A 23,648-nucleotide genomic window follows, 5' to 3' on the forward strand; every position below is an offset into this window, starting at 1 on the left:
TCATGCATAATCCCAGTTACTGTCCCAATTTTTGATGAATAATCCCAGTTACTGTCCCAGTGTGTGATGTATAATCCCAGTTACAGTCTCAGTTTGTGATATATAATCCTTGTTTCTGTCCCAGTTTGTGATATATAATCCCAGTTACTGTCCCAGTGTGTGATGTACAAACCCATTTACTGTCCCTGTTTGTGATGTACAAACCCATTTACTGTCCCAGTTTGTGTTGTATCATCCCTGTTACTGTCCCAGTATGTGATGTATAATATCAGTTACTGTCACAGTGTGTTATGTATAATCCCAGTTACTGTGCCAGTGTGTGATGTATCATCCCAGTTACTGTCACAGTTTGTGATGTATAATCCCAGTTACTGTCCCAGTGTGTGATGTATAATCCCAGTTTATATCCCAGTGTATGATGTATTAACCCAGTAACTGCCCCAGTGTGTGATGAATATCCCAGTAACTGTCCCAGTGTCTGATGTATAATCCCAGTTACTGTCCCAGTGTGTGATGTATAATCCTAGTTACTTTCCCAGTTTGTGAGGAATAATCCCAGAAACTGTCCCTGTGTGTGATGAATATCCCAGTAACTGTCCCTGCGTCTGATGTATAAACCCAGTTACTGTCTCAGTGTGTGATGTATAATCTCAGTTACTGTCCCAGTTTGTGATGAATAATCCCAGTAACTGTCCCTGTGTGTGATGTATAATCCCAGTTACTGTCTCAGTATGTGATATATAATCCCTGTTTCTGTCCCAGTTTGTGATATATAATTCCAGTTTCTGTCCCAGTTGGTGATGTATAATCCCAGTTACTGTCACAGTGTGTGATGTATAATCCCACTGACTGTCACAGTGTGTGATGTATAATCCCAGTTACTGTCCCAGTGTGTGATGTATAAACCCAGTTACTGTCCCAGTGTGTGATGTATAATCCCAGTTACTGTCACAGTGTGTGATGTATAATCCCAGTTACTGTCCCAGTGTGTGATGTATAATCCCAGTTACTGTCCCAGTGTGTGATGTATAATCCCAGTTACTGTCCCAGTGTGTGATGTATAATCCCAGTTACTGTACCAGTGTGTGATGTATAATCCCAGTTACTGTCCCAGTGTGTGATGTATAATCCCACTTTCTGACCCAGTGTGTGATGTATATTCCCAGATACCATCCCAGTTTGTGATGTATAATCCCAGTTACAATCCCAGTGTGTGATGTATGATCCCAGTTACTGTCCCAGTGTGTGATGTATAATCCAAGTTACTGTCCCAGTGTGTGATGTACATAACCATTTACTGTCCCAGTTTGTGATGTATAATCCCAGTTACTGTCACAGTGTGTGATGTATAATCCCAGTTACTGTCACAGTGTGTGATGTAAAATCCCAGTTACTGTCCCAGTGTGTGATGTATAAGCGCAGTTACTGTCCCAGTGTGTGATGTATAATCCCAGTTACTGTCACAGTGTGTGATGTATAATCCCAGTTACTGTCCCAGTGTGTGATGTATAATCCCAGTTACTGTCCCAGTGTGTGATGTATAAACCCAGTTACTGTCCCAGTGTGTGATGTATAATCCCTGTTACTGTCCCAGTGTGTGATGTATAATCCCAGTTACTGTACCAGTGTGTGATGTATAATCCCAGTTACTGTCACAGTGTGTGATGTATAATCCCACTTACTGACCCAGTGTGTGATGTATATTCCCAGATACCATCCCAGTTTGTGATGTATAATCCCAGTTACAATCCCAGTGTGTGATGTATGATCCCAGTTACTGTCCCAGTGTGTGATGTATAATCCGAGTTACAGTCCCAGTGTGTGATGTATAATCCCATTTACTGTCCCAGTGTGTGATGGGTAATCCCAGTTACTGTCCCAGTGTGTGAAGGATAATCCCAGTTACCGTCCCAGTGTGTGATGTATAATTCCAGTTACTGTCCCAGTGTGTGATAAATAATCCCAGTTACAGTCCCAGTTTGTGATGTATAATCACAGTTACTTTCCCAGTTTGTGATGTATAATCCCAGTTACTGTCCCAGTGTGTGATGTAAAATCCCAGTTGCAGTCCTAGTTTGTGATGTATAATGGCAGTTACTGTCGCAGTGTGTGAAGTATAATCCCACTTACTGTCCCAGTTTTTGATTTATAATCCCAGTTACTGTCCCAGTGTGTGATGTATAATCCCAGTTACTGTTCCAATGTTTGATGTATAATCCAAGTTACTGTCCCAGTTTGTGACGTATAATCCCAGTTATTGTCCCAGTGTGTGATGTAATAGCCCAGTTACAGCCCCAGTTTGTGATGTAGAATCCCAGTTACAGCCCCAGTTTGTGATGTATAATCCCAGTTACTGTCCCAGTGTGTGATGTATAATCCCAGTTACTGTCCCAGTCTGTGACGTATAATCCCAGTTATTGTCCCAGTCTGTGATGTATAACCCAGTTACAGTCCCAGTGTGTGATGTATAATCCCAGTTACTGTCCCAGTTTGTGACGTATAATCCCAGTTATTGTCCCAGTGTGTGATGTATATCCCAGTTACAGTCCCAGTGTGTGACGTATAATACCAGTTATTGTCCCAGTGTGTGATGTATAATCCCAGTTGCTGTCCCAGTGTGTGATGTATAATCCCAGTTACTGTCCCAGCATGTGATGTATAATCCCAGTTACCTTCCCAGTGTTTGATTTATAATCCCAGTTACAGTCCCAGTGTGTGATGTATAATCCCATTTACTGTCCCAGTTTTTCATGTATAATCCCAGTTACAGTCCCAGTGTGTGATGTATAATCCCAGTTACTGTTCCAGTTTGTGATGTATAATCCCAGTTACTGTCCCAGTGTGTGATTTATAATCCAAGTTACTGTCCCCGTGCGTGATGTATAATCCCAGTTACTGTCCCAGTGTGTGATGTATAATACCAGTTATTGTCCCAGTGTGTGATGTATAATCCCAGTTGCTGTCCCAGTGTGTGATGTATAATCCCAGTTACTGTCCCAGCATGTGATGTATAATCCCAGTTACCTTCCCAGTGTGTGATGTATAATCCCAGTTACTGTCCCAGTGTGTGATGTATAATCCCAGTTAATGTCCCAGTGTGTGATGTATAATCCCAGTTACTGTCCCAGTGTGTGATGTATAATCCCAGTTACTGTCCCAGTTTGTGATGTTAAATCCCAGTAACTGTCCCAGTTTGTGATATATAATCCCAATTACTATCCCACTGTGTGGTATATAATCAGAGTTACTCTCCCAGTATGTGATGTATAATCACAGTTACTGTCCCAGTGTGTGATGTATAATCCCAGTTACTGTCCCAGTGTGTGATGTTTAATCCCAGTTACAGTCCCAGTTTGTGATGTATAATCCCAGTTACTGTCGCAGTATGTGATGTATATTCCCAGTTACAGTCCCAGTGTGTGATGTATAATCCCAGTTACTGTCGCAGTTTGTGATCTATATTCCCAGTTACTGTCCCAGTGTGTGATGTGTAATCCCAGTTAATCTCCCAGTTTGTGATGTATAATCTCAGTTACTGTCCCAGTGTGTGATGTTTAATCCCAGTTACAGTCCCAGTTTGTGATGTATAATCCCAGTTACTGTCGCAGTATGTGATGTATAATCCCAGTTACAGTCCCAGTGTGTGATGTATAATCCTAGTTACTGCCCCAGTGTGTGATGTATAAACCCAGTTACTGTCCCAGTGTGTGATGTATAAACCCAGTTACTGTCCCAGTGTGTGATGTATAATCCCTGTTTCTGTCCCAGTGTGTGATGTATAATCCCAGTTACTGTCCGAGTTTATGATGTATAATCCCAGTTACTGTCCCAGTGTGTGATGTATTAACCCAGTCACTGTCCCAGTGTGTGATGTATAATCCCAGTTACTGTACCAGTGTGTGATGTATAATCCCAGTTACTGTCCCAGTGTGTGATGTATAATCCCAGTTACTGCCCGAGTGTATGATGTATTATCCCAGTTACCGTCCCAATGTGTGATGTATTATCCCAGTTACTGTCCCAGTTTGTGATGTATAATCCCTGCTTCTGTCCCAGTGTGTGATGTATAATCCCAGTTATTGTCCATGTTGGTGATTTATATTCCCAGTTACTGCCCCAGTGTATGATGTATTATCCCAGTTACTGTCCCAGTGTATGATGTGTTATCCAAGTTACTGTCCCAGTGTGTGATGTATAATCCCAGTTACTTTCCCAGTGTGTGATGAATATCCCAGTAACTGTCCCAGTGTGTGATGTATAAATCCAGTTACTGTCCCAGTGTGTGATGTATAATCCCAGTTACTATCTCTGTTTGTGATGTATAATCCCTGTTTCTGTCCCAGTGTGTGATTTATAACGCCATTTACTGTCCGAGTTTATGATGTATAATCCCAGTTACTGCCCCAGTGTATGATGTATTAACCCAGTCACTGCCCCAGTGTGTGATGTATAATCCCAGTTACTGTCCCAGTGTGTGATGTATAATCCCAGTTACTGTCCCAGTGTGTGATGTATAATCCCAGTTACTGCCCGAGTGTATGATGTATTATCCCAGTTACCGGCCCAATGTGTGATGTATTATCCCAGTTACTGTCCCAGTTTGTGATGTATAATCCCTGCTTCTGTCCCAGTGTGCGATGTATAATCCCAGTTACTGTCCAAGTTGGTGATTTATATTCCCAGTTACTGCCCCAGTGTATGATGTATTATCCCAGTTACTGTCCCAGTGTGTGATGTATAATCCCAGTTACTTTCCCAGTGTGTGATGAATATCCCATTAACTGTCCCAGTGTCTGATGTAGAACCCCAATTACTATCCCAGTTTGTGCTGAATAATCCCAGTAATTGTCCCAGTGTGTGATGTATAATCCCAGTTACTGTCCCAGTGTGTGATGTATAATCCCAGTTACGATCCCAGTGTGTGATGTATAATCCCAGATACTGTCCCAGTTTGTGCTGAATAATCCCAGTAACTGTCCCAGTGTGTGATGTATAATCCCAGTTACTGTCCCAATTTGTGAGGAATAATCCCAGTAACTGTCCCAGTGTGTGAAGTATAATCCCAGTTACTGTCCCAGTGTATGATGTATAATCCCAGTTACTGTCTCAGTTTGTGATGTATAATCCCTGTTTCTGTCCCAGTGTGTGATGTATAATACCAGTTACTGTCCCAGTTTATGATGTATAATCCCAGTTACTGCCCCAGTGTATGCTGTATTATCCAAGTCACTGTCCAAGTGTGTGATGTATTATCCCAGTTACTGCCCCAGTGTGTGATGCATAATCCTAGTTACTGTTCCAGTGTGTGATGTATAATCCCAGTTACTGTCACAGTGTGTGATGTATAATCCCAGTTACTGTGCCAGTGTGTGATGTATCATCCCAGTTACTGTCACAGTTTGTGATGTATAATCCCAGTTACTGTCCCAGTGTGTGATGTATAATCCCAGTAACTGCCCCAGTGTGTGATGAATATCCCAGTAACTGTCCCAGTGTCTGATGTATAATCCCAGTTACTGTCTCCGTGTGTGATGTATAATCCCAGTTACTGTCCCAGTTTGTGAGGAATAATCCCAGAAACTATCCCTGTGTGTGATGAATATCCCAGTAACTGTCCCTGCGTCTGATGTATAAACCCAGTTACTGTCTCAGTATGTGATGTATAATCTCAGTTGCTGTCCCAGTTTGTGATGAATAATCCCAGTAACTGTCCCTGTGTGTGATGTATAATCCCAGTAACTGTCTCAGTTTGTGATATATAATCCCTGTTTCTGTCCCAGTGTGTGATGTATAATCCCAGTTACTGTCTCAGTTTGTGATATATAATCCCTGTTTCTGTCCCAGTTTGTGATATATAATTCCTGTTTCTGTCCCAGTTTGTGATGTATAATCCAAGTTACTGTCCCAGTGTGTGATGTACAAAACCATTTACTGTCCCAGTTTGTGATGTATAATCCCAGTTACTGTCACAGTGCGTGATGTATAATCCCAGTTACTGTCACAGTGTGTGATGTATAATCCCAGTTACTGTCCCAGTGTGTGATGTATAATCCCAGTTACTGTCCCAGTGTGTGATGTATAATCCCAGTTACTGTCCCAGTGTGTGATGTATAATCCCAGTTACTGTACCAGTGTGTGATGTATAATCCCAGTTACTGTCCCAGTGTGTGATGTATAATCCCACTTACTGACCCAGTGTGTGATGTATATTCCCAGATACCATCCCAGTTTGTGATGTATAATCCCAGTTACAATCCCAGTGTGTGATGTATGATCCCAGTTACTGTCCCAGTGTGTGATGTATAAACCGAGTTACAGTCCCAGTGTGTGATGTATAATCCCATTTACTGTCCCAGTGTGTGATGGGTAATCCCAGTTACTGTCCCAGTGTGTGATGGATAATCCCAGTTACCGTCCCAGTGTTTGATGTATAATTCCAGTTACTGTCCCAGTGTGTGATGTATAATCCCAGTAACTGCCCCAGTGTGTGATGAATATCCCAGTAACTGTCCCAGTGTCTGATGTATAATCCCAGTTACTGTCTCCGTGTGTGATGTATAATCCCAGTTACTGTCCCAGTTTGTGAGGAATAATCCCAGAAACTATCCCTGTGTGTGATGAATATCCCAGTAACTGTCCCTGCGTCTGATGTATAAACCCAGTTACTGTCTCAGTATGTGATGTATAATCTCAGTTGCTGTCCCAGTTTGTGATGAATAATCCCAGTAACTGTCCCTGTGTGTGATGTATAATCCCAGTAACTGTCTCAGTTTGTGATATATAATCCCTGTTTCTGTCCCAGTGTGTGATGTATAATCCCAGTTACTGTCTCAGTTTGTGATATATAATCCCTGTTTCTGTCCCAGTTTGTGATATATAATTCCTGTTTCTGTCCCAGTTTGTGATGTATAATCCAAGTTACTGTCCCAGTGTGTGATGTACAAAACCATTTACTGTCCCAGTTTGTGATGTATAATCCCAGTTACTGTCACAGTGCGTGATGTATAATCCCAGTTACTGTCACAGTGTGTGATGTATAATCCCAGTTACTGTCCCAGTGTGTGATGTATAATCCCAGTTACTGTCCCAGTGTGTGATGTATAATCCCAGTTACTGTCCCAGTGTGTGATGTATAATCCCAGTTACTGTACCAGTGTGTGATGTATAATCCCAGTTACTGTCCCAGTGTGTGATGTATAATCCCACTTACTGACCCAGTGTGTGATGTATATTCCCAGATACCATCCCAGTTTGTGATGTATAATCCCAGTTACAATCCCAGTGTGTGATGTATGATCCCAGTTACTGTCCCAGTGTGTGATGTATAAACCGAGTTACAGTCCCAGTGTGTGATGTATAATCCCATTTACTGTCCCAGTGTGTGATGGGTAATCCCAGTTACTGTCCCAGTGTGTGATGGATAATCCCAGTTACCGTCCCAGTGTTTGATGTATAATTCCAGTTACTGTCCCAGTGTGTGATAAATAATCCCAGTTACAGTCCCAGTTTGTGATGTATAATCCCAGTTACCGTCCCAGTTTGTGATGTATAATCCCAGTTACAGTCCCAATGTGTGATGTATAATCCCAGTTACTTTCCCAGTGTGTGATGTAAAATCCCAGTTACTGTCCTAGTTTGTGATGTATAATTGCAGTTACTGTCCCAGTGTGTGAAGTATAATCCCACTTACTGTCCCAGTTTGTGATTTATAATCCCAGTTACTGTCCCAGTGTGTGATGTATAATCCCAGTTACTGTTCCAATGTTTGATGTATAATCCCAGTTACTGTCCCAGTTTGTGACGTATAATCCCAGTTATTGTCCCAGTGTGTGATGTAATAGCCCAGTTACAGCCCCAGTTTGTGATGTAGAATCCCAGTTACAGTCCCAGTTTGTGATGTATAATCCCAGTTGCTGTCCCAGTGTGTGATGTATAATCCCAGTTACTGTCCCAGTTTGTGACGTATAATCCCAGTTACATTCCCAGTGTGTGATGTATAATCCCAATTACTGTCCCAGTGTGTGATGTATAGTTCCAGTTAATTTCCCAGTGTGTGGTGTATAATCCCAGTTACAGTCCCAGTGTGTGATGTATAATCCCATTTACTGTCCCAGTTTTTCATGTATAATCCCAGTTACAGTCCCAGTGTGTGATTTATAATCCAAGTTACTGTACCAGTGCGTGATGTATAATCCCAGTTACTGTCCCAGTGTGTGATGTATAATCCCAGTTATTGTCCCAGTGTGTGATGTATAATCCCAGTTGCTGTCCCAGTGTGTGATGTATAATCCTAGTTACTGTCCCAGTGTGTGATATATAATCCCAGTTACTGTCACAGAGTGTGATGTATAATCCCAGTTACTGTCCCAGTGTGTGATGTATAATCCCAGTTACTGTCCCAGTGTTGTGATGTATAATCCCAGTTACTGTCCCAGTGTGTGATGTATAATCCCAGTTACTGTCCCAGTTTGTGATGTATAATCCAAGTTACTGTCCCAGTGCGTGATGTATAATCCCAGTTACTGTCCCTGTGTGTGATGTATAATCCCAGTTACTGTCCCAGTGTGTGATGCATTATCTCAGTTGCTGTCCCAGTGTGTGATGTATAATCCCAGTTACTGTCCCAGTTTGTGATGTATAATCCCAGTTACTGTCCCAGTTTGTGATGTATAATCCCCGTTACTGTCCCAGTTTGTGATGTATAATCCCAGTTATTGTCCCAGTTTGTGATGTTTAGCCCATTTTTGCACAGAGAATTTATTCTTTCACTTTATTCTGTTCCCACGTTGGTCAAACAATATGTTTGTCAAATGCCACCTGGACAGAATATTCTGGTACTTGTGGACTCCCAGCTGCTGTGCCAAGCAGATAAACTGCAGCCTGACTTGAATTTCTGCAGCTGATGATAAACTCCTTTGAGATATATTTCAATCTGGAACAAACTCTTCTAATTTGCCGACATTAATGTTTGCACAGTTCTGACAAACTCCAGATGTTATTGCAATCACATTCCACACCCCCAACCTGTCCTTCCCCCGTCCCCCCCCCCACCACGGGCGGAAATTTACGTCCCCTCCCACCGGTGGGATTTTCCGGTCCCACCGAAATCAGTGGGCTTTTAATGGACTCGCCGCACCTACTGACTCCGCCCCCAGCGCACCAAAGCAGCAAAACTTCGCAGCACCTCTTTTCCCTGGTGTATCAATACAGTTTGTCCCCCAGTATTTTTCTACAGCCAGGAAGGCTGTAGATTTTTCTTTATTTCTTTTATGGGATGTTGGCATCAATGACAAGACCCGTATTTGTTGCCCATCTGTAATTGCCCTTGAACCCAGCAGTATGTCAGACCATTTCAGTGGCTTGTTAAGAGCCAACCGCATTGCTGTGGATCTGGAGTCACCTGTAGGCCAGACCAAGTAAGGTTGGCAGATTTCCTTCCCACAAGTGTCAGGCCATGACCATCTCCAACAAGAGAGATTCTAACTATTGCCCCTTGATATTCAATGACATTATCATTGCTGAATCTCCCATTATCAACTTCCTGTGGTTACCATTGACCAGAAACTGAACTGGACTAGCCATATAAATACTGTGAGCAGGTCAGAGGCTAGGAATCCTGCAGCGAGTAACTCACCTCCTGACTCCCAAACGCCTGTCCACCATCTACAAGGCACAAGTCAGGAGTGTGATGGAATACTCCCCACTTGCCTGGATGAGTGCAGCTCCAACAACACTCAGGAAGCTTGACACCATCCAGGACAAAGCAGCCCACTTGATTGGCACCCCATCCACAAACATTCACTCCCTCCACCACTGACGCACAGCGGCAGCAGTGTGTACCATTTACTAGGTGCACTGCAGGAACTCACCAAGGCTCCTTACACAGCACCTTCCAAACCCATGACCGCTACCATCTAGGAGGACAAGGGCAACAGACACATGAGAACACCACCACCTGGAAGTTCCCCCCCAAACCACGCACCATCCTGACTTGGAAATATATCGCCGTTCCTTCACTGTTGCTGGGTCAAAATCCTGGAACTCCCTTCCTAACGGCACTGTAGATGTACCTACACCACAGGGACTGCAGCGATTCAAGAAGGCAGCTCACCACCACCTTCTCAAGGGCAATTAGGGATCCTGGCCTAGCCAGTGAAGCCTACACCTGTAAATGAATTTAAAACAAGTCTCAGGATAAAGGGCTGATCATTGAGGACTGAGATGAGGAGAAACTTCTTCTTTCAAAGGGTTGTGAATTTTGGAATTCTCTGCCACCAGAAGATGCTCCACAGTTAAGGCTCGGATAGACAAATCTTTGGTCTCTAAGGGAATCAAGGGATATGGGGAGCAGATGAGAAAGTGGAGTCCAAGCCCAAGATCAGCCATGATCATTCTGAATGGCGAGCAGGCTCGATGGGCTGTATAGTCTACTTCTGCTCCTATTTCTTGTACACACTATGTACTACACAGAAACAGGCCATTCAACCCAGTGGCTCTATGTTGGCATTTGTGCTCCTCACAAGTCTTCTCCCGCTGCTCTTCATCCAACCCGACCACACCAGGGTATTGTGGCCTCTTTGAAGCTTAGTACCTGTAAAATCCACAATGTGTTTGATTGGCCGAGAGGTAATTAAAATGCACACTGTACACATACATGTGTAGAAATCTGCAAATGTTGAAAATCTGATAGAAAACAAGCACTTGAAGGACAAGGGCAGCAGGTGCATAAGAACACCATCTTCTTCAAGTTCCCCTCCAAGCCACACATGATCCTGGCTTGGAGCTATTTTGCCGCTCCTTAATTCACTGTCACTGGGTTAAAATCCTGGAACCCGCTCTGTAACAGCACTGCGGGTGGACATACACCACATGGACTGCAGCCTTTCTAGCAGGCAGCTCGTCACCACCTTCTCAAGGGCAATAATTGCTGGCCTTGCTTATGATGGACACATCATGAGAAAAGTACTGGTCAGTTGATTTGTGTAGAGTCAACAAGTGTGATTAATGTTTGGAACTTTGTCTTTCTTTAGAACTTATCCACTCACAGAAACAATGGGCAGGAGCTGGTTGTAGCTGGTTAGTTAGTTCTTAACCTTGAGGTCAAGTAATAAGTAATGGAATTAGCCTGAATTTTGGGGATGGTAATGATGACAAAATTTCAGCATTTGCCATTGTAACTCCTCTGAAACTGACAGCAACTTCTGGAGTCTGGACATGTATAGTTGAATGTGGAAACCCAGAAGTTGATTATATATCTTCACAGAGGGTGCACTGGTGAGGTCTCCCAACTTCAGTCAATTAGAAATCACTGAACTGATGGGAACTTCCACTCTTATACTATTAGTCTCACTGTACCAACCCTTGAAAAAGTTACACTTTGTTGAAAGAGGGACAGCTGGGTTTTTAACAATGCACTAAGTTCATGATTACTGCTGAACACTTTCACTGACATTGGAAGAATCATGTTATATTTGTTGAAAATTAAATCTCTCCATTATGATGAGACATTTCACATGTTAAAACAATACAATTCTTTTAAATAAAAACAGAAAATGCTGGAAAAATTCAGCAGGTCTGACAGCATCTGTGGAGAGAAAAACAGAGTTGACATTTTGAGTCCGTATGACTCTTCATTTCCTTTAAAAGTTTGCTTATGCCAATTTGGTTCCTTCCTTAATCCAATGTGTACCAGTCATTTATTTTGCTACCTGTAAAATTTGAAAATGATAAGTGAAGAGATTAAGCAGTTTGTATTTCCTGGTTTGCTGTCTGTGAGAATACTGTAATGCGTTTGGCTGCTTCCCATATGTTTTCTGGCATCACCTGGAGATTCCCTTGACCTGGTGCCAGATTCAAACTGATATTGGCAAAGGAGAAATCCATGTCACAGAGATTATGCAATCTTTGTCACTGACAGCAAAACTCCAAACCAAAAATATTGTCAAATCTTCCTGGAAAATAATGATGAGCTCACAACGCACATCATTATCGATGCGTAAATTGAGCAGCAAGTTCCGGAGACTTGCAATTCGTGGGTATCTCTTATTCCCTGAACCTGTTGGCTGATTTGCGCATTAATAACTCTGTGCGTTGTGAACTTGCTGTTACTTTTCCAGCAAGATTTGGCCAAATATTACAACTTTATATTGGTATTTAATTAAATATAAATTTAAATATGACAATTTCATATGGGTATTTAACTAAATATAAATTTAAACATGACAACTTTATATGGGTATTTAAAGCGGGCTGACATTGCTAGACTGAGAGGATGTAATCAGTAAAATTTATGTCGATTTTTGTTTTTCCACTTCCAAAAAATTCCTCAAACTAACTTTGGATGCTGGAATTCTGAAATAAAAGCAGAACACACCCAGTAGGTCAGTCATCATCTGTAGAGAGAGGTGAGTTCAGCTTTCAGGTGTAGAGCACTTCATCGGAACCTGGCTAATCCACTCACAGCATGTTCCATTTTCAATGGCTGAATGTTGATGGCACAGGTTAGCCGATTACGTTTAAAGACTAAGATCGGTAGATTTTCGTTGGCTGTGGGTATCCAGGGATATGGAACAAAGGCAGGGAATTGGACATGAGCTACGGAGCAGTCATGATCTGATGGAGAGGCGGAACAAGCTGGATAGGCTCAATGGCCTACTGTTGTTCCTAGGTCCAATAAAATGGGGGCAAAAAAAACCTTTAAATGTGAAAGCAGAATGTTTAAAGGTGCAGGGTGTGTAGGGGAGGAGGGGGTAGTATTCAACAGAAGAATTTAATGACTAATGGTGGCAGTATTGACTTCCTTTGGATTTTATGTTCTTGCAGGGTACAGCACAGGACACTGAATGACCGGACACAAGTCTACGGCCATGGAGTGCTCCTGGAAAGCGGTGCTCTTGCTGGTCGTGGCCTCGCTGGCCATTCAATACACAGCCATCCGGACATTCATCGCTAAACCATTCACCATCTGCCGCGTCCCCAAGCACACAGGCTGTGGTCCAAGTCTAGCCGCCTCCTGTGACCCCCAACCCCAGCCTGTCACCCACATCTTAATCCTGGCCACCACTCGCAGCGGCTCTTCCTTCATCGGGCAGCTGCTCAACCAGCACTCGGACATTTTCTACCTGTTTGAGCCGCTCTACCACGTGCAGACCACGCTCATCAACACCAGCCTGAGGAGCCGACACCCATCCTCGCCAGCTGCCGATGGCCGGCGCCTGCTGCTGGGTGCATACCGTGACCTGCTTCGGAGCCTCTTCAACTGCCAGCTACATGACCTGGAGACCTACATCAAACCGGCCCCAGACAAGCACCGAACCCAGCGACTCTTCCGCCGAGGGGCCAGCAAAGCGCTGTGCTCGCCACCCGTCTGTGCCACTTTGCCGCCTGCCCTGGGAGGGGAGCTGGAGCAGGAAGGGGCGGCGGAGCGCTGGGAGGAAGGTGAGTGCGTCCGTAGGTGCGGCGCCCTCAATCTGACCCTGGCCGCCCAGGCCTGCAGCCGGCGGCACCACATCGCCATAAAGACGGTGAGAATCCCCGAGATTGGCGACCTCCGCACTCTGGTGGAAGATCCCCGGCTCAACCTCAAGGTCATCCAGCTGGTGAGGGACCCCCGCGGCATCCTGTCCTCCCGCATTGACACCTTCCCCGAGAGTTTCCGTGCCTGGAAGATCTGGCGCAACAGCGGGCGCCGGCCCTACAACCTGGACGCTTCCCACCTCAGCGCCACCTGCGAGGATTTTGTCAACTCAGTGGGCACCGGGCTGGGGCGCCCCAGCTGGCTGAAGGGCAGGTACATGTTGGTCCGCTATGAGGACCTCGCCAGGGAGCCCGAAAAGAAAACCGAAGAGATCTACCGGTTCCTGGGAGTCATGATGGACGGCAATGTGCAGCGATGGATCCTCAATAACACCCGAGGGGCCGGAGCCTCAGGCAACCACAAGTACGCCACGGTGCGGGACTCAGCCGCCACGGCCGAGGGCTGGAGGTTCAAACTTAGCTACGACATGGTTGAGCTGGTGCAGAACCTTTGCAACTTGACACTGGCCCAGCTAGGTTACAGAATGGTCAATTCGCCCGAGGAGCTTAGAAACATGTCTGTAAGTCTAGCCGAAGACAAGACCTTTCTACCTTTTTTGTAATTATAAATAGTTTGTGCCATTTAGTGATATATTTTTGATATAAAAAGTGTTTTTAAATTGTTGAATTTTAGTTCTTCCCCCGACACGCGCACACACATATACTCTAGGGTTGCCAACTCTGGTTGATTGTATGCCTGGTTTAAACAGGGTGACCACTCACCCTTTGTTGGTTATCAACACATCCTCTTTCAGAAGTCAAAAAGACTCATCGTTACTAAATGCAATGATCCTTGACTGTATCCCCAACACATTTATACCTAATAAATAATATTCAAGGAAAATTTAACAAAAAAATATTTATTTTCAAAGCCTTTGACTTTCTGCAGGTTTTGCCCATACTAATGCCTTGGAGATCCAGGTCGACCCTGGAGGGTTGGCAACCCTAAAATACACACAAATTCTTGAATAACCTTCCCGACACAACTAAATCCCGGAGGTGCACAAGCTTTCAGGGTAGCTGCTTAGCCGAGGTGAAAGCTCAAAAAAGTTTTCAAAGCGTCCCCACCAAAATATATTTTAACGTGGATGAAACTGTTTATTAAAAAGTGAGATATCTGAATATTTTTTACATGGACTGTATCTTTCTAAAATGTCAAATGATCTTTAAAGGAACCAACATTTCTGTATTGAAGTATTTTTCATACTATTGCAAATGGCTCAATTTTCCATTTTGTCTCCCCCAAGGCTGTCTTGTGATTTTAATGCTGTCTGTAAATTATGACAGAGCACCCAAGTTTCAGTGCCATAACAAGTAACTGTTTGTGTTTGAGGCACTCAGTTCCAAGAACCATGTAGTGAAAAGAAAGACTACAAAATGGATAACTGAAAGGAAATCAGACAACTATTGTCCAATACCTTAGCCGTTAGCCACATGTAGCTAATTGGGAATCCAGATGTGGCTAATTACATCTCTGATCAGTAAATACAAAAAATGAGTAAAAGACACCATCACTGGGTGTGTGATGTCAATACACATTCGCATGGTGTATAACTGTGAATTTAACTTTTTTCTGTGTTTGTTAGTAAAATGGTACAACAAAAGGCATTGTCAAATGATTTTTTGATCGTTATGAGTGCTTTACTTCCTATGTTACTGAATGGTGCTAGAGGTTTGTTGAGTAAATATACACGTGAAGTAAATTTACCTGTATTGTGTGTGCTGCGTTTTCTATAAAACTAGTGCATGGTATTTTCCGTAGAGACCGATAACATTTAAATTTTAAAAAATTAATTGCTCAACGACTGAATGAAATAAACCAAGGGACAAGATTTTATGTTTTAAGACTTTTACTGTAACAAACTAAACTAAAATCAACATGCATCAAACACGAATTACCAGGCAAGTAATACATTGAACAGAAGATAAGGTACTTTTGCATTAACTAACATTAACATTAATGTAATCGAGACTCCGTTCGTTGTGCACTTCTGGCAGATATATAGCATTACAAGACTGGGTCCCAAGTTACACCCAGCTTTCCCAGTAGGCTCACTTCTTCCTGCAACTCTGGGTTGCAACTTCCAGTGTCTTTTGGAAAGTTGATCCACTCAACCTGAGTCTCCTGAATCCGATTTCCAACAGCAAGGCCCACCATGGCAACTCCTTGTTCCTTAAATCACCAAAAATCCCATCTGTTCTGTTCCCTTTGTTTGAACCTAAGGGCAGATTCTTACCAACATCCTGCTTCCACACAGCCTTGTCTCTCTCTGCCTGTGTCAGCTGCCCCTTTTTATGATCCCAGACTAGACCCCCCTATTTTGTTATGGCCCTGGGTGAGACCCCCAAATTTGTTATGATCTGGTTAGTGACCAGTAACGTTTCTTTAAAGTAGACAAAACATTAAATCCCAGTTACTTACTAAGAGAATAAAGCCACAAAATTCCACAATTTTAAACAAACTGAGGAAATTTTACAAGACAAGAGTCAACAAAACAAGCAGTAAATACTTTATATCTTATAGCCTAACATACAGAATTAACAAAAGGTACACATGAATTAACAAGCAAACTGTGGTTGAACACAAACTGTACAGTAAATAACAGACAAACCCAAGACAAGTGCCACAAATTCCTCACCAACCTATCCAGACATCAGTGATCACTGTGAGTCACAAAAATCCTTTAAACTGTCTTCCTCACAAGGAATTGCAGCATGTCTCTTTCGAGGAAATAGCTTCTGGTTTCCCTCAACAGCAATTCCAACTCGGATTGCCCAGTGACTGCTCGCTTCCCAGTTGCATAATCTCTTCTCCCGACACTACATCCCACTGGATTCACAACGCTGCGCCCCTGCATCTAATCTCTGGCATGATCATAGATCTCTATTTGTTCTGAGAAGAACACCACTTCTCCTGGGCTTCTTTGAGCCCCAACACCCATCTGCAGCAAGCATCTGCTGCTCCTGAGCCTCTCTGAGCCCCAGGTCTCAGCTGCACCGAGCAACTACCGCTCCTGGGTCTCCCTGAACCCCAACTTCCAGCTGCACTGAATAACTACTGCTTCTGGGCTTCGCTGAACCCCAGCCGTGCACAGAGCTAACAAGAGCATTTAGGTTTATGCCTCTGCAGTTCAAAACTAACCTCAGCACCTGAGCTCTGTGTTTTGCGCCGCAACACCAGTCCTGTGGCCACCCCACCATGCAGAGACACTGTCCAAGCCCACCATGCAGAGACACTGCCCAAGCCCACCATGCAGACACACTGCCCAACCCCACCATGCAGAGACACTGTCCAAGCCCACCATGCAGAGACACTGCCCAAGCCCACCATGCAGACACACTGCCCAACCCCACCATATAGACACACTGCCCAAGCCCACCATGCAGAGACACTGTCCAAGCCCACCATGCAGAGACACTGCCCAAGCCCACCATGCAGAGACACTGTCCAAGCCCACCATGCAGAGACACTGCCCAAGCCCACCATGCAGAGACACTGCCCAAGCCCACCATGCAGACACACTGCCCAACCCCACCATGCAGAGACACTGTCCAAGCCCACCATGCAGAGACACTGCCCAAGCCCACCATGCAGACACACTGCCCAACCCCACCATGCAGAGACACTGCCCAAGCCCACCATGCAGATACACTGCCCAAGCCCACCATGCAGACACACTGCCCAAGCCCACCATGCAGATACACTGCCCAAGCCCACCATGCAGATACACTGCCCAACCCACCATACAGACACACTGCCCTAGCCCACCATGCAGATACACTGCCCAAGCCCACCATGCAGACATACTGCCCAAGCCCACCATGCAGAGACACTGCCCAAGCCCACCATACAGATACGCTACCCAAGCCCACCATGCAGACACACTGCCCAAGCCCACCATGCAGAGACACTGCCCAAGCCCACCATGCAGAGACACTGCCCAAGCCCACCATACAGATACGCTACCCAAGCCCACCATGCAGACACACTGCCCAAGCCCACCATACAGATACGCTACCCAAGCCCACCATGCAGAGACACTGCCCAAGCCCACCATGCAGAGACACTGCCCAAGCCCACCAGGCAGATACACTGCCCAAGCCCACCATACAGACACACTGCCCAACCCCACCATTCAGATACACTGCCCAAGCCCACCATGCAGAGACACTGCCCAACCCCACCATGCAGAGACACTGCCCAAGCCCACCATGCAGATACACTGCCCAACCCCACCATGCAGACACACTGCCCTAGCCCACCATGCAGATACACTGCCCAAGCCCACCATGCAGAGACACTGCCCAACCCCACCCTGCAGATACACTGCCCAAGCCCTCCATGCAGATACACTGGCCAAGCCCACCATGCAGAGACACTGCCCAAGCCCACCATGCAGATACACTGCCCAAGCCCACCATGCAGATACACTGCCCAAGCCCACCGTGCAGAGACACTGCCCAAGCCCTGCAACTGTCAAAAGAAGGCCAGAAACCAAGCATGTGCAGCCTGTCTCCCTGCCACACTCTTCCCTTGCGTCGGAGCCCCAGATATGCTGGGAGTTGAAGTTCTTCAACCAGGACCCTGTCTCCACACCAAAACAATCTGGGAATACAAATTCCCTCACACCCCAAGGTGTGAAAACTGTCACTTGATCCTTCAATAGGTTTCTGTTTGGGTTTCTTTCTCCATGATAACCAGACCACATAGGCCTGTCTCTGGGCAGAGATTAGTATGGCCACCATCCCACCACCACCAATCCCCCCCAACCCCCCGCCACTCCACCACCCCCTCCACCCAACTCCCTGTTTCACCTCAAGTTAAAGAGAAATTTTAAAACACACTCATCTTATAAATTCAGACATCCAAAACACCTCCCCCAAGTAACGAAAAAAGCATTGCCAAGATAATTATTTTTTTCCACAATACTATCAAAATACAACAAATTACTCTTTCCAATTCAAGTTTTTTTCCATTTTTCTTTCTCTAATTCAAGTTTTGGCTTTTCTGACTCTAATTCAAGTTGTTTCATTTGCTATTGAAGTCTAGTTAGGTCAACTGGAGTACTCCTGGGATCACCCTTTTCCTCCTCACAGTTCAAGTGCTGAGCCAATACTTCAACAACCTCTGCCTTTTTAGCCTCTGCTTTAAGTCAACTTCTAATTTCTTTTCCACAGCCTACAAATTAACCTTTGTTAACTGTTGCAACGCACTAACAGACAGGTCTTCTCTTTCCAGAAACTCCTGAGCAATAGAATTTTCACTGAATGCAGCAAAAGTAAACATCTTGTGTGACACCTTGTTTGTTTAAACTCTGGAAAATTCCTGAGCACCTGTTTTATAGCCTTTGGGTTTCAATCCCTCAAGAGCCCCCAATTTGTTACGATCCTCGCAGAGACTGATAACTTTTAAGAAAAAATGAATTTCTCAGCAACCAGCCGAAATAAACCAAGGGACAAGATTTAATGTTTAAGGCTTTCACTGTAATGAGCAAAGTCAAATCAACATAAATCAGATACTACTTCACAGGCAACGAAGTAAAGTACTTTCACATTAACTAACGAATGCAATCGAGATACGTCTTACAACTTCTTTCACTGTACATCGCACTTCTGACAGATATATAGTATTACACGATCAAGTCCCAACTTACTCCCACCTTTCCAGTAGGTTCATTTACCCCTGCCACTCCAGGTAGCTAATGTCTTTTGAAAGTCAGTTCATTCAGTTTGAGTCACCCAGATCTGATTTCCAACAGCGTGGCCTACTTCAGCAACTCCATGTTCCTTAAATCTCCAGAAGACCCATCCATTCTGTTCCCTTCCTTCTAACAGAAAAGTTGATTTTTGCTAACATGCTGCATCCACACAGCAGTAGCTGCCTTCTCTCTCCCTGTCTGTGTCTCACTAAAGCAGCCGCCCCTTTACTGTATCAAGGTGGGAAACCTAACACCTGATGCTCAATAGGTTTCAGTATGGGTTTCATTCTCCATGACATCCAGACCACATGGGCCTGTCTTACATTCGTTCACGGGATATAGGCATCACTGGTCAGGCCAGCATTTATTGTCCATCCCTAATTGCCCTTGAGTAGAGATTTAGTATGACTTCCATTCAATGGCATTACCATCACTGAATCCCCCACTATCAACATCCTGGGGGTTACCATTGACCAGAAACTGAGCTGGACTAGCCACATAAATACTGTGGCTACAAGTGCAGGTCAGAGACTGAGAATTCTGCAGTGAGTAACTCACCTCCTGACTCCCCAAAGCCTGTCCACCATCTACAAGGCAAAAGTCTGGAGCGTGATGGAATACTCTCCACTTGCCTGGATGAGTGCAGCTCTAACAACATTCAAGAAGCTTGACACCATCCAGAACCACCATGCTTGATTGGCACCCCATACACGAACTTAAAGATTCACTGCCTCCACCACCAACACAGTGGCAGCAGTGTGTACCATCTACAACATGCACTGCAGCAAGAATCCTTCAACGGCACCTTCTAAACCTGTAACTCTGCCATCTAGAAGGACAAAGACAGCGTTCGCATGGGAACACTACCACCTGGAAGTTCCCCATCCAAGCCATTCACCATCCTGACTTGTACTTAAATCGCTGCTCATTCGCTGTTGCTGGGTCAAAATCCTGGAAGTCCCTTCCCTAACAGCACTGTGGGTGTACCTACACCACATGGACTGCAGCAGGTCAAGTAGGCAGCTCACCACCGCCTTCTCGAGGGCAAGAAATGCTGACCTTGCCAGCAACACCCACATCTCATGAAATAATAATAAAAGGTGTTGTCCTGCGGCTGGGTCAGGAGTTTCTATTTGATGATGTTGCTCTCGGTCACCCTGCTGAAAAGCAGGCTGAGGCCTGGCAGGCTTCCTCCTCGCAAAACCAAACGTTGCTGCTGCTACGTCTAGTTTGAGCATCTACAATGCAGCTGTGTTCAGATATTTTTTTGCAGAGAGGAGTTCCTGCACATATCGACCCGCTCCAGAGGTATTTGTCCCAAACCTCTAAAAGATTGGATCGTCTGCCCAAGGGAAAACTCCATCACTACACAGATTGCGTTTTAATTGGTTTACAGCAACAGGAATAATCTGTGAGTAACCGAACACCCATTGAAGGCGGCTCACCACCACGTTCTCCAGGGCAATTAGGGATGGGCAATAAATTCTGGCCTTGTCAGCGATGCTCAGATCCTATGAACAATTTTTTAAAAATAGTGCTTCAGCATTTTTATTTTCCAGAGAAAAGTTGGTATGAAGGCCTGTGAGCTTTTTAATACTGACATTGTTTTGTTTCAAATAGGGTTGAACGATCAAGCTATGATTAAAGTTCTAGTCACAGCCCCAAATCAGATAATAAATCATTTAGTTCAGTAACATTTTGGACTTTAAAAATGTATATTTTCTGCTCTGTAGCATTTTTATATCTGTTAATATTTACAATTCAAAACATAATACAACAGAAAATATAAAGAGCAGCGTAAAAGTGAATAAAACTTAATGAAGAGAGAACAAAAAATTCAGTTCAGATTTACTGAAGAATAAACACCATTGAAACCATGGTTCATTAAATATCACGACTGGTGCTTTATTGGTTATACTGAAGACAGAGAAGCACAAGTGCAATACTAACGAATGTTGAAATGCAACCTTTAAAAAGAAGGATGGAATGAAAAGGGTAAAGTAAAAGGGAGCGAAAATAAGCTGGAAGGGAATCAACAGACAACTGAGATCAGTAAGTGGAACAAATCATCATGTTTACTGTATGTGTAATGAAAATGTAATATGCCTGTGGTAGAAGGCTTGCTGAGTGCTTCAGACCAATTGTCATGTGTGTTTAAAATGCAATTGTTCCTTACACTGACCAAAGAGCAACTCCTTTAGGGGAATTCAGTTGACATGTTTTTAAATATATTTTGTCTTTCATGTCATTTTTCATAGACATGAAGTTTATAAAAGAAGTTTTATTATCATAGTGAGAAATGCATAACATAACCAGCACATTGAATATTTTTTGCATTTACTAAGCTTATTATTGAATTCCTCCAGTATCTTAATTGCTAAATTTAGACAGTAAATTAATGATGCTAATCATTGTACATGAGAAAACGAAGATAATTTATGTTAACTGGTGGATGCCACTGAAGTTTGGAGGTTTATAGTTTCTAGGACCTTCCATGAAATACTGAATTTAAAAATAAATCTGATACCTTTAGGCTGTAGTTATGCTGTAGCTACTGATCAGATTATTAACTACAAGATGGATTTGCAGTTGGCACTACATTATTTATACTGCAAATCTAACTCTCCTGGCAAGGTGAGCTCTGGATATATGCAGGTATGAAACTCTCCTCTTGGCTGGTAAATTTAGAATAAATTAATTGCATGCGTGGGAGCTCCAGGTTTTTCAAAACATTTTAATCACCTCTGCAAAAGCATGTACAAAGCCTGCAAAATCTAACAGATTTTCACCAGGTTTGACACTGCGATACAATTATACTTCATGCTGTGTCAAACACGGTGTGATACAGCCTTCAAGAAGGGGAACTCATTCACTGCTCTCCAGGTTCCCGATATGCTGCCATTTGGCTGTGACGCACAACTGACTATCACAACAAATCACCTTGCTACGCAAATATACAATACAATTACAATTGTACAAGATATAGTTTCTCCCCTTCGCCTAATAATATTGTGGTGTTAGGTTATCTATTCTAAAGCTGAAGTGAATTCTGGTTTAGTTGGATAGGTGCAGTGGGCTTGAGCATTATCCTTGAGTGGGCATCATTCTGATAATTCTCTCCGCTGCAGCCATTTTGCACATCTCTGTCTTGCTTCATGCTGCTCAACTGTGGAACCTGCTGCATATGTGCATGGTTTCCCTACTAGCAGAAAGCCTGACTCAAGAACTTTCGCATCCTAATCCTGCATTCCGCATGCGCATCAGCTTGGCTTAAGTTGGAAGTAATGACACTGCAGGACTAAGCGTTTTTTAAATTTGTTTATGGGATGTGCATGCGCTGGCAAGGCCAGCATTTATGGCCCATCACAAATTGCCCTTGTGAAGGTGGCGGTGTGCCACTTTTTTTGAACTGTACAGTCTGCATGGGTGTAGGTGCAGACACAGTGCTGTTAGGGAGGGAGTTGCAGGATTTAGACCCGATGATTGGCGTTGGAGTTATAAACGTTTTAGTGCCCTGGAGACTAAGCAATAGGAAATGCCCAGGTGAAGGCCAAAGTCTGAGAATCAGAGCACAAATCCTTTTGGGATATTTGATTGCTTTGTGGTTGTCGGATGTTCCTTTTGAACGGGTGTCAGCTATGGTTCAGATGGTAGCACCTCTCGTCCCTGAGTCTGAAGGGTTGTAACTTCAAATCCCATTCCAAGACCTGAACACAAAAATCAAGGCTGACTCTCCAGTCAGTACTGAGGGAGTGCTGTACTGCCAGAGGCGCTGTCTTTCGGATGAGGTGTCAAACCAAACTGCCCTCTCAGGTGAATGTAAAAGATCCCATGGCACTACCTCAAGGAAGTGTTAGAGGGGTTATCCCAAGTGTCCTTGCCAATATTTATCCCTTAATCAACATCACAAAAACAGGTTATTTGGTCATTATTATACAGCTGTTTGTGGGAGCTTGCTGTGCGCCAATTGACTGCTGTGTTTCCTACTACAGTGGCTATACATCAACCGTACTTCATTGGCTGGAAAGTGTTTTGGAACGTCTGGTGGTCATGAAAGGTGCAATATAAATGGGTCTTCCTTTATCGCATGGGCTATCTTTTTATGAAGAGAGGCAGCTTTTTTTAAGAATTGATATATGATTGACTGGTAATGAATGGATGTGACATTGAACTTTGATCTATACCCTACCGTCACACAGACTTGCTCACATTTTGTGGATGCTTTTCCTGCCCTACTTATCAGAAGGAAAACCATTGTGAGATATGCCTATGTAATCTACCCTATACAATCTTATCAATTGACGTAGAAGTTCTCCTGCCATAATTAGTTTACTGTAAATAATCTGATTCACAAATAAAAACATAGAAATAGGA

At 43.9% G+C, this 23,648-nt stretch overlaps 1 protein-coding gene across 1 annotated transcript in view; it reads left to right on the forward strand.

The window, feature by feature from the left end:
* chst1 (carbohydrate (keratan sulfate Gal-6) sulfotransferase 1) overlaps positions 1–15,389 on the forward strand; it is a 168,811-nt gene extending 153,422 nt beyond the window's left edge. Inside the window, exon 2 of the mRNA XM_078547887.1 lies at positions 12,823–15,389. Coding sequence (XP_078404013.1) covers positions 12,843–14,138 — 1,296 coding nt within the window. The 5' untranslated portion in view covers positions 12,823–12,842 and the 3' untranslated portion in view covers positions 14,139–15,389. The remainder of the gene's footprint in view (positions 1–12,822) is intronic.
* Positions 15,390–23,648: the final 8,259 nt, after the last annotated feature.

The sequence above is a fragment of the Cetorhinus maximus genome, chromosome 9 (assembly GCF_964194155.1).
Source record: "Cetorhinus maximus chromosome 9, sCetMax3.hap1.1, whole genome shotgun sequence".
NCBI lineage: Eukaryota > Metazoa > Chordata > Chondrichthyes > Lamniformes > Cetorhinidae > Cetorhinus > Cetorhinus maximus.